Source organism: Lotus japonicus, chromosome 1 (assembly GCF_012489685.1).
Source record: "Lotus japonicus ecotype B-129 chromosome 1, LjGifu_v1.2".
NCBI lineage: Eukaryota > Viridiplantae > Streptophyta > Magnoliopsida > Fabales > Fabaceae > Lotus > Lotus japonicus.
Window position 1 is genome coordinate 105,636,551 of NC_080041.1, and position 16,855 is coordinate 105,653,405.

At 38.9% G+C, this 16,855-nt stretch overlaps 1 protein-coding gene across 10 annotated transcripts in view; it reads right to left on the bottom strand.

The window, feature by feature from the left end:
* LOC130728770 (histone H3-lysine(4) N-trimethyltransferase ATX1-like) overlaps positions 1 to 16,855 on the bottom strand; it is a 34,624-nt gene that overhangs the window by 16,323 nt on the left and 1,446 nt on the right. For all 10 annotated transcript variants that reach the window (XR_009015782.1, XR_009015783.1, XR_009015779.1 and 7 more), the window contains exons 2-16: positions 16,651 to 16,702; positions 16,478 to 16,552; positions 16,114 to 16,336; positions 13,790 to 13,913; positions 13,556 to 13,660; positions 12,796 to 13,004; positions 11,646 to 11,738; positions 11,402 to 11,499; positions 10,821 to 10,991; positions 10,300 to 10,443; positions 10,116 to 10,163; positions 9,833 to 9,944; positions 9,686 to 9,751; positions 9,546 to 9,607; positions 9,272 to 9,328 (exon numbers count right to left, since the gene is read on the bottom strand). Coding sequence is in view for 1 of the 10 variants with exons in the window: in XM_057580337.1 (XP_057436320.1) it covers positions 9,272 to 9,328; positions 9,546 to 9,607; positions 9,686 to 9,751; positions 9,833 to 9,944; positions 10,116 to 10,163; positions 10,300 to 10,443; positions 10,821 to 10,991; positions 11,402 to 11,499; positions 11,646 to 11,738; positions 12,796 to 13,004; positions 13,556 to 13,660; positions 13,790 to 13,913; positions 16,114 to 16,336; positions 16,478 to 16,552; positions 16,651 to 16,702 (1,639 nt within the window). In the remaining 9 variants the exon portion in view is untranslated. The remainder of the gene's footprint in view (positions 1 to 9,271; positions 9,329 to 9,545; positions 9,608 to 9,685; positions 9,752 to 9,832; positions 9,945 to 10,115; positions 10,164 to 10,299; positions 10,444 to 10,820; positions 10,992 to 11,401; positions 11,500 to 11,645; positions 11,739 to 12,795; positions 13,005 to 13,555; positions 13,661 to 13,789; positions 13,914 to 16,113; positions 16,337 to 16,477; positions 16,553 to 16,650; positions 16,703 to 16,855) is intronic.

The following is a 16,855-nucleotide window of genomic DNA, read 5'->3' on the forward strand; positions in this document are numbered from 1 at the left end:
GCGATGGCGAATGAGCTCGCGGAGATGTGCACATCGTTGGCTGCAGTGGCACTGGCTGTCAAGGATCTTCCTGCGACGATTGCTGCGATGCTGGAAGCTGCGCCGGAGAAAGATTCAGCGATGGAAGAAGTGATTCCGAACCTCACCTTTGAATCAGAGGGAAGAATTTTGCTGCAAACGAAGGGGCTGAGTACTGGTCTTCGGAAAGAATTACAGAAAATAGGGAAAGGAGCCGAAATTGGTTCCCAATTTGTCGATTTAGGGCTCGAAGGTTCGAGAAATCCAGAATCGGGGAAGAAGGGAAGCAAGATCTTGCTTTTCCCAAGCGAAGGAGCAATTGCAAATGAGGCAATACCGGAAGCCACCATGCGACCGCCACAAAAACCGCCAGATTCAGATCTGCACACGGCGGCGTACCCAGCGCATGTGGCGGCGAGATTAGAGGCCCACGGCGCACCGGCGGCGGAGGCGCGAGAGGACGCAGCTGTTGGAGGCTCACAACATTTCAATGCTAGAGGTTTGGAACGTCAGGAGCAAATCAAAGCTGGGACTCACCTTTCTCATGGGCCAAGCCCAACTTTCAAACTGGTGGAAGTGGGCCAAGCAAAGGATTGGGCCCAAATGGCAATGAAGACACACGGGCATAACCATGAAGGGAAAACAGAGTCTTTTACTCCTGCGTTAATCTCTGGTTTCCCCATAGTTCAAGCAACAAGTGCTGAATTCAATGAAGGATTCAAAGTTCAAGCAACAAGTGCTGAATTCAATGAAGGATTCTTGACTCCTTCATCATCTTCACTGGCTTCACCATCTTCACCGACGGAATTTGAGGCTGATACATCTTTTTCTTCGCCAATTTCTGATTCGGTGGACATGGATATGGTGCAAGAATCAAGTGTTGAGATTGAAGGCGTGGTCGCTGTAGATTCATCCTCACCGCCATACCTTGATGCCGCTACTCTTGATTCGACTTCTCTTTCATCAATTTGTGATTCACACACGATGCAAGCTTCATCTCTCTCGTTCTTTGCTGACCAAGAACTCGAATTTCCGGAGTGGAAACCAAAGGTTGAGGCTTTCAATTTTGGTACCATCGACAATGGTTTCTCTGATTTCGACAAGGAGGGAACACCTATCGTGAAGGTTGTTGATTCAGACTTTGTGTTGCATTCGCATCTCCTTGTTTCCATTGCTGTAGATGAAAGGGTTTATGAGAAGACCTATGATAACCTGCATTTCTCTTTCTTCGCCGATCGACGTCTTCATGTTCCGCCAGGGAAACCAGCAACAGATCCTTTCATCTTTGGCACTTTCAACAAGGACTTCTTGGACCCTTCTCCATTCTCTGCACTTCAGCCACTTGAGTTTGTCGCGATTCATACTTGTGCTCCTATCAAAGACACACAAGTCATGGAGGCTGGTGGTGAACTATCTTTAAGGACAGAAAGATTTTTCATGAAAAATTTGGTGGTGTATAGTGTTTGTTGTGCAATCGCTAGTTTGTTTTCATCACCAGTTTTAGCAACTGAGTTCTGTCAAGAACAGCTGAGGGTGCAGCCTTGTGGTAAGGAAAGAAGAACCACAGAATATCAAATTGTGACTCTAGTCATTGATTTTTCACCAATAGATAATGGGTTGGTATTGAAGGGAGACTACTTCACAATATGTTTAGAAGATCATATAACTGAGATTGTTCTTCCGCCTTTTCCAATGGATACCTTGAAGATGGAAAAGCATGATGGTGTGTCCCTTAAGGATGTGGAATTTTTCTGGAATACTCGTGTTTCTCACCATTCAATCCCTTGTGAGGTAACTGAGATATCATCCACGGGGAGCGTAATGGAAGCAGTAGATGGTGGTTCAATGCTACTTCAACCACTTTGCATAAACTGGATTTGTCCCCATGATGAAGAAAGGTCGCCCAACACTTTATGCATATGGTACTCTTTCCGGTTGCAACTATGGGATCCGGATAGAAGCTGTATTGATCACTTGTGTTTTTGTGGCAGAATTGTTCATTGCAGTGGCTGGTATTCTGATGAGGTGACTGAAATGAGGGTTGTGTGCCAACTATCTTTCTATTCTGTTTTTGTTTTTGAGGGATTTGAATGGGTCTTCATCAAGCTCAGGGCTCTTAGAGAAAATTCAGTTGTGACCCGTGATTGTCCCCAGCTGACTGCTCCCTACTATGGCCCTTATCCTATAATTGCAAGGATTGGCGCGGTGGCTTATAGATTACAATTACCTGAAGGAGGCCGCGTGCACCCTGTTTTCCATGCCTCATTGCTTAAAGAAGCAGTTGGAAACAATTCTGTGGAACTACAACTTCTAGATCACTTGACAGGAGAAGAAGTGGCTAGTGTGCATCCTTTTTCAGTAATTACTAGTCGCTTCACTACCAGACAGGAATCTACACTTCCTCAGGTCTGGATCCAATGGCAAGGCAAACCTGCGGATGAACCAACATGGAAGGACACTCTTAACATCAGAAGCCAATTCCCTGTTTTCAACCTTGAGGACAAGGTTGATCTTTCAGCAGGTGGTATTGTTAGACCCTGGGATTTCCAAGCAGGCCCAAATGGCACTTATGAGCCTTTGATCCATCATTCAACCAAGGAATATGGATAGTGTATTCTAGAAGGGGCAAAGTGGGGATTACTAGCAACTACCTAACAGAATAGAGAGAGGAATATGATTGTAATAGGCCATTATATAAGAAGGGAATGGAGAGGTTGAGAGGTCATCTTTGGATCATTGAGTTGTAGAGATGAGTAGGAAGCTCTAAGCTTCCTATAGGAGCTAGGCTCTGTGTCAGATTTGGGATACCATTCCCTCTCTGTATTTCCATTTGCCCATCAAATAAACAATCTGTTCATTTTATTTCTTGCATTTATTTTCAAGGTCCACTGTTAGGAATCTGGGTTCCTAACAGCTTCCTTGACCACCAAGTAATTAGATTGGGACCAAGGAAGATACAAGCTCCTGAAGTAGACCTGCGATCATTTGGATCAGTAGCCCAGTCTGCGTCACAATAACCAATTAAGGACAATGGAATGCTGCGTGGAGCAGGCTTCAGAATCAAACCACAATGTTGTGTCCCTTTGAGATACCTCAAAATGCGCTTCACTGCCAGCCAGTGACTCTCTTGAGGCTGTGCCATGAACTGGCAGACTTTATTAACAGAAAAACTCAGTTCTGGTCTCGTGATAGTGACATATTGTAGGGCGCCTACAGTGGACCGATAGAGAGTAGGATCTTGAAAGGGAGTACTACCTTCTCTAATAAGCCTCAAACCAGTCACCATAGGAGAAGAAATAGGTCGACAATCCTCCATCTTGGTCTTTTCAAGTAAGTCCCTTATATATTTTCTTTGAGACAAAAGAATTGAGTGATCTGCCAAGTGCTTCACCTCAATACCCAAAAAGTAGTCAAGTTGCCCAAGATCTTTCAAAGCAAAAACTGCTTGTAACTTGGACACAAACAATTTGACCAAAGATTCTGAGGGACCAGTAACTATAATATCATCTACATATACCAATGCATACATGGTGGCGGTAGAAGTAGTGTAGACAAACAGCGAAGGATCACACTTGCTAGAGACAAAACCAAACTGCAAGAAGGCTGATCTTAACCTCTCGTACCAAGCCCGTGGGGCCTGCTTAAGGCCATAAAGAGCTTTATTCAGGCGACAAACCAAGGTTCTATCACTAGCTTCAAATCCTGGAGGTTGTGTCATATACACTTCCACTTCCAGAATGCCATTAAGGAAAGCATTATTGATATCAAGTTGTTGAATACACCAGTGATTGGTAACAGCCAGAGTCAACATCACCCTAATGGTGACTGGTTTCACAACAAGGGAGAAAGTATCCTTGTAATCAAAGCCAAACTGCTGATGAAACCCCTTTGCAACCAGTCTTGCCTTGAGTTTCTGTACTGAGCCATCAGGGCATTGTTTCACCCTAAAAACCCATTTGCAGCCTATGGGTTCTCTGTTCAGAGGCAACGGAACCAGTGTCCACGTGCCATTTGCATGAAGAGCATCAATTTCTTCTTGCATAGCGGACTTCCAACCTGCATCCTGCAAAGCCTGCTTAACAGAGGTTGGTTCAACCATGGTTAGTAACAAGGTTGGATTCAATCTTGGTTTAAAAATTCCACTTTTAGATCTAGTCTGCATGGAATGAGTGTTAGGGCCATGATAAGAACTCTGTTCTGCCAATGCAGAAGAGGAAGTGGAGGATGAGGTAGAATGTGACAAGGACTCAGGAGAAGGCTCACCATGTGAATGGTGAGGAGAAGAAGTAGACTGATTTTCATGATGAATGATTGATGATGAATGCGGTAAAGAAGAGGGATTCTGATTTTGGGAAGTTGACTCTGAAGTGTGGTGAGCTAAAGGACTCTCAACAGAATGTGGAGTAGTGAGAGGTGAGTCAATAGTGACCTGTGGTTGCTCAACTTGTGGAACAAGAGGAATAGTAGCTGGTATGAAGCATGACTCTGAATCTGTTTGGGGTGGACTAGAGGGAAAAAGTTTTGGATAAGGAAAACTGGTTTCATGAAAGACAACATCCTTAGAGATAATGATTTTACCCTCTGCAGTTAAGCATTTGTAACCTTTGTGCATAGTAGAATAGCCAAGAAATACACATTCTTGAGACCGGAATTCAAGTTTATGCTTATTGTAAGGTCTCAAGTGAGGGAAGCATGAACAACCAAAAACATGCAAGGATTTGTAATCTGGTTGAACCTTATACAACTTAGTATAGGGAACCTGAAAATCAATTGAGGCTGTTGGTAGTCTATTTATGAGATATACTGAAGTGAGAAAGGCTTGATCCCAAAACTTATAGGGAAGTGAAGCATGAGAGAGTAAAGTCAAACCTAACTCCACGATGTGTCTATGCTTCCTCTCAACCACACCATTTTGGTGGTGAGTATGTGGACAAGCAACCCTATGCCTGATGCCATTGTCAGTGAGAAACGTAGAAAGAGGGCGAAATTCTCCTCCCCAATCAGATTGGACTGAAAGAATAGGGGTTCCAAACAACAACTCAACCTGTTTCTTAAACTGCTGAAAGACTGTGAGGGTTTCAGATTTGGCTTTTAGCAAATAAATCCAAGTGAAACGACTATAAGCATCAACAAAGGAAACATAGTATCGAAAGCCACCAGAAGAAAGAAAAGGAGCCGGCCCCCACAGGTCAGTGAAGATTAATTCTAAAGGTTTAGAGTAAACAGTTGTAGAAGAAGGTGAATGTAACTTATGAGACTTGCCAATAACACAAGCTGGACAAAAATCAAGATCAGTTTTATTAGGCATAGCAATATTACATGCTTGCAAAATTTGCTTCATTACATTGATACTCGGATGGCCTAGCCTAGAGTGCCAAGTATTGAAAGAAACTGAATTACAGGAAGGAAAAACATTATTCAAAGACACTGGATGTGGAAGACTTTGAGGAGGAGACTTGGCATCCAAAAGTGATGGAAAGTGATAGAGACCGTCAGGACCAACTGAGCCATACAGCAACACAGCCTTAGAACCCTGAGATTTAACAACACAAAAAGTTTCATGAAACTCAAAGAAGACTTTGTTGTCTTTACAAAACTTACTGACACTTAGAAGATTTTTGGTTATCATGGGAACATGCAGTAGATTTTTAAGAACAAGTGTAAGACTAGAATCAAAAGGAGATTTAAACCAAGAAGATCCATGAGAGGAAATACTCAAACCTTGTCCATTGCCTACAAAGACATGATCTGGTCCTTCAAAGGGTTGTCCATGGTGAATATTCTGCTCAGTTGGTGTGACATGATGAGTTGCTCCGGAGTCAGGATACCACTCTGTAGGAGCTGGTGGTCGTTGATAATTCTGAACAATGTTACCTGGTTGCAGGGATGCTGCCCCTGCTGCCAAGAAGCTTTGTGCTGGAACTGAAGAGGATGCAGCACATCCCTGAAACTGAGGTGGAGTAGGGAGAAGAGGAGGTGCTTTGTTTCCTCCCTGAACATTCTGAAGGGGAGAAGGAGCAAGCAAAGGTATTGTCTGGAAGTTCTGTGCATAACCAGGGAACTGCTGAAACTGCGGAGAAGCCATTGATGCATAATTCTGTGATAAACAAGGGTTGAGAAACTGCTGATATGCAGGAGAGGCCAAAAAATTCAGACTTGGTGCACCAGGAGGTTGGACAATATTAGTGGCTGAATTGGGTGAATTATGTGTTGGTGCTCCACTGTTTCCACAAGTATGTGGGTTGGGACCACCATAGAAGTTTTGATAGTTCTGGGGAGGTGGTGATGCAACAAAATTTTGATTGAACCGGTGATAGCATACTGCTGCAGTGTGCCCTATTTTAAAGCAGACTTGGCACTGTACAGAATTTCGACCACGACCTCTACCTCCACCTCCACGACCTCTACCTCCATTGTTTCCTCTGTCACCAGCATAGTTTCCTTCCTGCCACTGATTTTGTGGAACAGATTGAGGGTGTTGGTGATTAGCAGCATTTGTTTCAGTAGGTAGGGTCTGTGGGACCTGTTTTCCAGCAGTTGCTGTATTGACGGTGAACTCCGTTGCAGCACTGCGTTTATTCTTTTCAATCCGTGCTTCTTGGGCCAATAAGAGAGCACCTATCTCTTGAATTGACAAGGACTGAAACTTACTATTCATGGAGCAAAGGCTGACAAGAGTCTCATATTCACTAGGAAGTCCTTCTAGCACTATATCAACATGCTCTTTGTAAGACACTGGATCCCCAATAGCACTCAGAGAATCTGCAATTGACTTGATCTGCTGAAGATAATCACTCACACTCTTTGAGCCAAGGCTCAAATTGCGAAGTTCTGTTCGCAATTGACGTGATTTTGCTTCTGTGCGTGTGAAGAATCCACTGTGCAAACGCTGCCACAGTTGATGAGAGTATTTGCAACCTATCATCTGAGTAAGTACGTCACGAGAGAGTGTAGATTGGAGCCATGTGAGAAGATAGGCATCTTGCTGCTCCCACGCGAGATACGCAGGGGAAAATTGACCAAGGGCTTGATCAATATCATTCAGATATTTGTCTGGAATTTCTGGATCAACGAGAAATCGCTGCAGCCGATGAGAGGTGACAACTGGTTCTACTTGTTGCTTCCAAAGAAGAAAATTGGAATCAGTGAGTTTCTCAGCGATGGAGAGAGGATATTTCCCCAACGGAGATGGAGCGGAAATAGAGAGAGGAATGGCAGTGGTTGTCGCACCAGTTGGCTGCCGTTTTGGCGACGGCGGTGGCGACGAAGGAGGGGTTTGGTTGACTGCCGCCATGTGCGCAGTCTTTAGGCTCTGATACCATGTTGAAAAAACGTAGAAATAACTTATATTATTTTAACGTGAAAAGATACAATAGGGAGGCTCTCTATATATAGAGACCTAGGACAGCAAGTGCTTGCACAGCAAGCAAGTAAACCCTAGATTGTCACTTAAGTGTAGCCGCCACATAGGCAAGGCTAGATAAGTAAAACATAAAATATAAAATATAGAATATTACAAAAATAACCTTGAACTAATTATCTCTAATAGTCCGTTACTTAGGCTAGTAGTTTGTTAGAAGGGAGTAAGTTAGTTAAAAGGGGATTAGAAGGGATTGGTTAGATAAAAAAGAGGAAATCAGATTAGAAGGGTAATTGAGTGAAAGTCGAGATTCTTTGTGAAGGTGAAATGCTTGGGGAGAATATTCTATTCTCCAGTTTTTTTCAGTGTTTCAATAAAACATTTCACACTCCCTTAATTCTTTTTTGTCAATCTTTCATATTTTTTGAGTTATTAAAAGCTTGGGTGAGCTATTATAAGGTTGACAAACCAAAAAAGCATTAGAAGATTCATGAACTTTCTGCTAACTATGAAAGCCAAGGAGAATTCAACAATTTTTCTGCCCTTAGAAGTCTAAATGATGGAACCAAAATGAAGAAAGGGAGAAATAAAGATAACTAAGGAGAATGAGAGTAGTAGCAAGAAGCAGTTGGGGATATGAATCAGGAACGAGACAAATTTGGATTTAAAAAAAACAGTAAATTAATGCCCATGAATTAAGTTGTTTAAAGAAATGAAAGACTTGAGTTTTGGTCCTGATGAAAAGGTGTAGCTTGTTAATTTACTCTTCAATAACAAGTGATATTAACAGTCTCTTTATATATACATGGATTGGGACCAATTGAAAATAGGTGTCAACTTTTAAGGCAAACACCAGCCAATAACTTTTTTTGCAGAACGCAATAATAGTCAATACAATGCAAAATCATGTGATATTATCTTCATCATCATCTATCTCAAATTTTATATAATTTAGTCATTTGTATGTGTATAATCTACTGGTGGATATTGACTTATAGATTGAATTATATACTTTTCTGCACCGAATTATTATTAGTTTTTATATTGTATTAAATTTTGTAAATTTGATTAACTTCATGAAAACTATCAACCTGACTTGGTCGGATCAGTTGATTTCACATTTGACATTAGTTATTAAGTTTTCTAAGAGTTAAGCTTAATAACAAATATTAATTGATCCAATCCCTATTATAAAATCTTTTCAAAAAAGGACAGCAAAAAGAATTCATGTTTTATTTGTGACTTTCAGCATAAGGTGGTTGTGTGTTGTGGCTTGGTCAGTGTTATCAAAAAGCAGCAATGGCGGATCTGCGTGGCGGAAATAGCCCAGACTACCATGTAAGTGCCACGTCATGGCAGATTTTGAATGGTGGCCTATGCCGGCTGCAATTCCCATCGCAGCCATGACGGTTGTCGGCTCTAACTCCAACAAAGAATCTTTTTCGGGAGAGAGGGAGAGAGATAGAGAGGTCTGTCATGGTTGACCATTCCGATTTTGATGGTTTAAGCCCCGAAACCCTAAAACTGCCTCTCATTCGACTTCTTCCCCTCATTCATTCTCATTCATCCCTGATGGTGCGAACTCTTAGCACCGGCAACTAACTCCGGCCACCATCTCCAACGTGACCTCTGCTGAATAAATTTCTTCAATTTCTTTCTATTCTCAATCTTTGTTTTCCCTCTAAATCTCTGTTTTCCCTCTTCTTTTTCTTTTATCTGACCCTTGTTTCAATTTTATTCGTGGTCCGTCAGAATCCGCAACGCCAACCGCCATTGATAACAGCGGGATAGGTTAGGGGAGATTTGGTATACCAGCTGTAAAGACTAAAGATCTGCCTATTGACCAAGAAAAAACTGCATAAACTATTCTTTTATTGAAAACTCAAGACTTACTTGGATGCAGGCACCATATGATACACCACATATACTGCATAACAACTTCCAGCGGTCCTGTTCGGATACAAAATTTACAGGATTAAAGGTGTAGCAGACAGAATAATGGCACATGTACTGATATAGAAGTATATAACTCATGATGTAATCATCAAACCAGAAGCAATTAAAAGAAAAAAGAAAAAAATAATGAAAATGTTCATAACATGAAATGAAACTTAGAAACAGGAAAAGAAAACAAGGAATGAAAAGAATAACTAGCATGAAAGCCTACCTTACTAATTCTACTCAAACCATCAATAGGCTCCATTCTCTTGATATCAGCTAAGCAAGTTTCTAGCAAAATTCTAACCGTTAGCAAACAATGCAAACTAAGGAGTCAAAATAGAGTAATAAAGACATAAACAAACTAACCAGGTATCCACATGGCACAAGCCAAATGAGCCCATCGGCCATCAGTCGTAGGCTTCATGGCACCACCTACAAGCAACTCAATTAAAATACTCAGCACCATGTAATTAAATCTATATCACAGCATAATATCAAAAGGTCTCAGCATACCTATGAGGGGGCATAAGCAACAAGGTGGGGGAGGAGCACCCGAACGACACAAGTTACACAACCATAGTACTCCATTAACAGGTTCCAGTACTCCGTAGCATCTAGCATGGACCTGAGTCAACATTACAATTCAAAGATCAATAACAATAAAAATGGATAAAGTACTTGAGCTTTTATGGTTAAATAAGAAGTATTGGACAGAGGTTAAACCCATTACTAATGTTTCATAATCTGCAATAATACAGGGGAAAAAAGGTTCCATAGACATTTATGGGGGGCATACCATCATTCTGCATTTGTCACACTGCAGAAACAGATTGTTCTCGTACTCCTGACAACATAAATAACTCCCATTTAGAAAGAAACACATAGAATCATATTATTAGGAAAAATAAGAAATAGAAAAATGAAACTAAAAGAACAACAACAAGGAACTCTGAAGGACCAAAGGGGAGGGAAAACAGTACCTCATCCATGTGGCACACATTGCACTTATCAAGATCAAACCAATTAATATGAACCTGTCTATAACCAACAGGCAAGCCATTATAACTTCTGGAACCTAACTTGCACTTTGAGTTCTTCGAAGAGACTTTAGATTTAGATAATCCCTGGAAATAACACTTCTTTCAGTGAACTTTAATAACGGGAGTATACAAGTTAAAAAGTTGTGTTGTTGCAACAACACTTGGTTAGAGATAGCATATTGCATAAACAAAGAGGAGCGAGCAAGAGAGAGAGATCAGGTATGAAGCTAAACAACTTTTTTATATGATGAAAACTAAACAATGTTCATAGGGCAGCCAATAACATGCAAATAAAAAGTATTGGTATAGAGAGAAGGGGATCAGATTAAAGGCTCTATAATTCTATAAGCCTCCCATGGGATAAATTATAATATTTCCTGGTTAATTCCATTAATTTCCAAAATATTTGACCTTATGATTGAGATCAAAACAAAGAGTTAACTTATAATTACATTACATACCTGTATAAGTTTAGCCACTCTAGGATTGGAGAACCCAAACATATCAGACCCAGATTCATAGCCCCTTTCAATCCCGCCTTCAGCAACAGAACCATTGCAGATATCCTTTTCCATTTTCTTTATCCTTTTGTATACTTGATTCCAGCAAGCAGATGGTGTACAATCATTGAACTGCACCAAAACATTTATAGCAAGATTTAAACAAGTCATAAGCATTAGAGGTTCTTTTCTATAATCTCTTGCAAGACAAAGGAAAAACAGGTCAAATATAAGGGAAGTTAGTTGAGCAATCAAACAACTCTCAGATAAACACAAAAATCCCGCTATCAAAACAGCATAATGAAGTAAGCAACCGTTAATCTTCAAATTTTTGTCATCAGAAACCAAGACTGCAAAATCAATTTAAAAAGTACAAAAATAAAAAAGCTGGCATATGCCACAGAAGGTAAATGCAAAATATTCATTGGGGATATTACCCAAAAAAACAATACAGAAGTATAAACATCAAAAGATTCAACATACACTTTTCAGACAAACAAATGTCTCCAGGAATAGAGCCATTTCTTACAGTTAAAACCAACCTGCTCACCACCATCAACTGTCACTCTAAATAGAGGTCGGAATTTGGATTCTGGATCTCTCAGCACCTCCATCTTATAAGGGACAGATACTTTAGGATCTAATCAACCAAAGAGCAGAAAATAGGAGGAAAAAAACTGCAGAATCAGAATCACTATAATAAAGATATTCAAATTACATGTTTGAAATTTATTAGAAATAAAACAATGAAATGCAAACATCCCAAAACAAAAAAAAAAGCTTCACCAGTAAGTGACATAAACTTTCTCACTGCTGTGTACCCTTCAGGCCAGATGGATCTTCCATCTCCAAAAGATGCACTACCTTCAACTATTTTTCCTGGAAAAAAATATAGAAGTTAGCATCTCTGTGACTACATGGGTCGTTTGGCTGCCACCAAATTGCCAATAATCAAGAAGTAACACTGTAACCCCAAAGGGGAGGGTTAGCACTCTTTGCTGACATATAATTAAAAAATATGCCTGAAGTAAATCACTGGAATATTTTTCAGCCACTGTATTTACTGTAAAAACAAAACAAGATCAAATTTTTAGGAAATCTGGTATACTGTAGCACTTGCCCATTAGTAGATACAACGACTTAAAAAGATAAATTTGGTCCATTAACATTTTTTAATATGCATGGCATCATACGGTAGATTGATAAATTAAGAATGCATATTAATGAATGAAAATTATATAAAGGTATCAAATGGCTTCACTCGCTAAGATCAAGACTCTGGTTAGGACACTAGAACTTAACAAATTTAACACAAAATGCCTTGCCAAACATTCATGAGCATTCACTGCTCTTTTTCCTAATATAAGTGTAATGGGTTGAGGGCTCTTTGCAAGTTTTTCCAGTTTGGAGCAGTTTTTGATAGTTCAGAAAAAATTTGGGTACGTATTGCGAGCATCTGGTTGGAGTAGAATGCTTGCATCTTTAAGGGTGTATATTTGCACCAAAAATTTGTTATGAAAACAGAATTATATCAATTTATTTCTCCTTGGCCCCCAGATATGGCTGTTCCCAGGGACTTGATATTTCCAACATGCAAAAGACAAAGAAAATAGAATGGCAATCATCACTTCATTCATGAGATTTTGCTTATTATGGTATGCAAAAGAGGAAAGCCAGTTTTCATTTCAATAAAGACTCCTCAGAATCATTCTTTCTAGCCGCTATTATATATATAACCAAGTTATTCATGATTTGATGAAACCAAGGACGCCTATCCAAACACTCAATTGACGAATAGAAGAATACATAAAGTTGAAATGAATAAATGAAATAATGATACGTGTTTGGATGGTTCTCTTGGAAATCAATCAGAGAAGTAAGAAAACAACACTGATGCTCATAAAAACACAAAATAGTGGTAATCTTGAAAATTTACCAAGTCTTAGAATCTGCAAGTCTGCTCCTACTTCATAAGGAAAAGTTTCGATGTTTTGAAGTGATGCGCAAGTTCCTTTATCATTTAAACAATCTTCACCAGAATCTGTACATCCTCCATCTTCTCCACTTACATTGTTATATTCATCAGCTGTACATCTTTTCTGCAATTCTAGCATCTCCAAGGGAAGCTTCTGTTGACTTAAATACCTGTTCAAATGAAATGATTGTAAAAGTAAAACCAACAAATATGAGCAACCATTAGAAAATTCTTCAATTATGAGTATCAAAGCAAAGAAATTTAAAATGCAACATTACAGAGAATGATGGCTAATCCATAATGCCTTAAGAACTCCCTCAGCAACTAAATCAGGCACATAAAACTTAGTGCAGTTGCATGAATCTAAGAACACAAGTCATTAAAAACTTAAAACATCAACCAAACTATTAAAATATAGGAAAAGTTGAAAAACAGAGCTTGGTTAATAGAGAGGAAAAGTAGTTTATCTAATTCTAGACTTTCTTCCCAATTTAATATTTAGTTCAGTCATATACAACAATGTACTTTTTATATAATGTCCACTTTAGCACAATAGGGACCAAAGATAAACAAGAACCTGAAAAAACACAGCACACACTAACCTTATCCAACAAAATTGCATTAGCAACATATTATGATATTAATATTACAAACTTTTGATGCTTTAGTTGATAAATGTAAGAAACATTAGAGGAAAAGGAAAAAGCATGATTAGCATTACCTTTTTGCCTCTTCTAATCCTTCAATAAAACTAAGTTTTTTGCACTTTGAGTGTAGATCAGTAAGAAGTCCACTAAGAAATGATTTCACCTGTTGCAATCTAACCCTGGAAAGCAGGGAGAATATGCAAAAAAAAATCCATATCAAAAAGAGGAATGAATCTACAATGTAGAGAAAACAGTCTCTCAATAACAATTTAAAACAACTTTTTTCTTAGTTTTAACAGAATACAAACCTTGCAAAGTCATGGGTGCCAAAAAATTGGACAGGAACCGATCTTCCTCCTATAAACATTCTTAAACCCCTACAGTTGCTAGCAAGTGATTCATCCAGAACAACAGCTGGCCACATTGCATGGCCTGCAAAATAAAAAGATACAACCACTATAACAGTTACAAAACAAAAAAGATCTAATACTAACTGAAAATGCAAGTAATAAACAAACAAAGTAATCTAAAGAAGACATAGTGTGATGATGGGAACAGGTTAGATCTATTGATCCATAAACTAGATAAGCTGCTCACTTGGAAGGTGTACATTAGGAGGCATAGAAAGCCACAAGAGTATCTTTTGGATGGCAGTTACATGTAGAAATAACATATACCAGTTCAGTAGTTCTATTTTAGGCATATAACCATATATGATAATATCATAATAGGAAACTGATTAATGGCTAATGCCATCTATTTGTTGAAACAGATGGCTGTTCTGTTACAGAAGTATATCTGATTTTAGGGTTGGTAATTAAAAGTTGTTGTGTGTAGATTGTGACAGGGAACACTATAGGAGACTTTTGTCTTTGGGACAACATGTTTATTGTTGTATCATGTTATTTGTGTTCAGTAATACATATTTCGTCAATTTATCTCTAGTGCTCTATCACTTTTCAGTCTATACTGCTGGGTCCGAAGAAACAGAACTGAGGCTAGCAAAGTGAACCTTAAACCAAGGCTACGGTGTCCGACAGAGTGGATTCCTTGGAGGAAAAATAATGGAATGAAGACCAATATTGATGAGAGCAAGTCCAATGGAGGAGAAAATAAAAAAAATATGAAGGGAAGTTTCTTATTTGAAATGAGAAAGGCTTTGGGCAAGCAAGTGCAATGAAGATGAACTGGAGAGTTATAAACTTATAATGAAAAGGAGAAGAGTTCAACTGATAAGGGAGGGGGATTAGATGAATATTGTATGGCAGTTAAAAAGGTGGAACTGCCATTTTCTTGTGGAACGTACATCGATGCTTTTGAACTTTTGTCCTCTCAAGTAAACAGATTACCCAGTGAAGTACGAACAGTAGTTGGGGTATTTTCTTGGAGGCTTACAACCTAACATCCAACGAAGGGTCCATACATTTAAACCAAAGACCGGTTTGTGGGTGACAGAGCTGGCTCGAGATATATAAGCAGAAACCATAGAAAATACCACAGCAGCCATTGTTTACAATTTTTTACCTAAATTTTGGCAGCAGAGCAGCGTTGGCAAGAATACGAAGGGGTGCAAGAAGGAGAAAATGTTTCAGCAACTGCTTCTAGCAAGCCAAACAGCAATTGGATGGGCAAGAATTGTGACACTTCAGTGTCAATGGTTTCAGGCTTCACACAAAATAGAGTTTTTGCTTCATCATTAGGTTCTGCAGTGAAAAGGAATGGAGACCAAAGGAACTCAATGGAGAAGAGTAGAAATCTACGCCATTTAACTAATCAAGAATTAATTGAGAGGAAAGCAAAGGGACTATATTTTGAATATAGTGACAAATTTCATCTCTTACCAACGCAAGGATAAGCAATTAAGATTAGTGATTTTAGGAGATAATGAAGACTTGAATGAAGGAGAAGTAGTGGCTGTAGAAGTTTACGAAAACAGTTAAAAAGAAGCTTTAGAATGCAATGCTTTGGGGTTGGGGATGTTTGGAATTTCAAACAATGTTCTTTTGGAAATGAAAACAATGAAAATAGTAGGGAGGCTTAACGGAGTTCCTATAGTTGTATTGATTGGTACTGGAGCAAGTCAGAATTTCATCAGTCCCAGTTTTTGAACTATTTAGAAATAAAGATTAAAGAAAGTCTCAAAACTTTTGTGTTACTTCATCTTCCAACCAAAATCACTTAAAAGACTCTTCAATCCTTCCTTGAATTGTCTTCTAACCAAGTAAAGTGTGTCAAGAGGGTTGTAAATATAATGAGAATACTGTAACATTATTTCCAAAACTATAGACAAGGATTCAAGGAATTGTAATTTAGCTCAGTAAATGAATGTGTTGTTGATTAACAAGGTATGCAGTGAGCATTATACTACCACATTTGACAAATGAAAACAAATAAGACAATCCTAAGTTTCAATACGCAGATTTCAGCTGTCATGCTTGAATTCAAAAAACATGGTGTAGAGTGTAGACTGCATAGGGAGGAGGTTCTTCAGTATGATACAACATACAAATAATAAAAAGTTAGAGAGACAGATTGTACCAAAATTTTAAAATTTATCACAAATAAATTTAAATAAAGATATCCAAATACAACAATATACAAATGGAACAACTGAACAAGATTGGGCATGAACCTGTTAGCTTGGCCCATATGATATCCCCGGGCTCAAAGTCTTGACAATCATCCAAACTTGCAGCCAGTGCAAGCATCTCTTCAACATCATAATCAGAGACATTACTGTCACGAACTTTGGCATAGCTCAATTTTAAATGCTTCATCTCGTCACGGGAAACATGGAATTTTACATTTTCATTTGAAAGAATTAAATTTTCCTCCTCACCATCATCATACTTGATCTGCATATATATATTAATGAAAGGATGAAATCTCAAATAACAAGTCCAATATTGTCAAATACAGAGATCATAAATGCACACAATTTTTTGTTGAGCTAATCAAATCATTTGAGTAATAATTGAGATAAGTAAGGGCCGTACATGATGTATCTTGGCTTCTATATCATAACCTTTGACATAGCCAGCATACGATTTTAAATCCATGGGCCAATGAACCTGCAGAAAACAAGGTCAGCAATCATAATCTGTTGTACGAACAAACTCTGCAGAATGAACATACAGCTATTAATGAAACAAAAGTTACAAAACATTGCCTTGCATCGCAACCCAACAAATGCCTCAGGATCAGCATTATCAAAACTCAACCTGCAATAAGTGCAATGAACATTCATGTAAGATCTTCTGCCACCTGCCTACCTACTATACAGAAATCATAGATTCACGAAAACAATATCACATAGCCTTATTCACATGACTAAACCCCAGTCCCCGCACATTGAAGCAAAGATACACCCACTG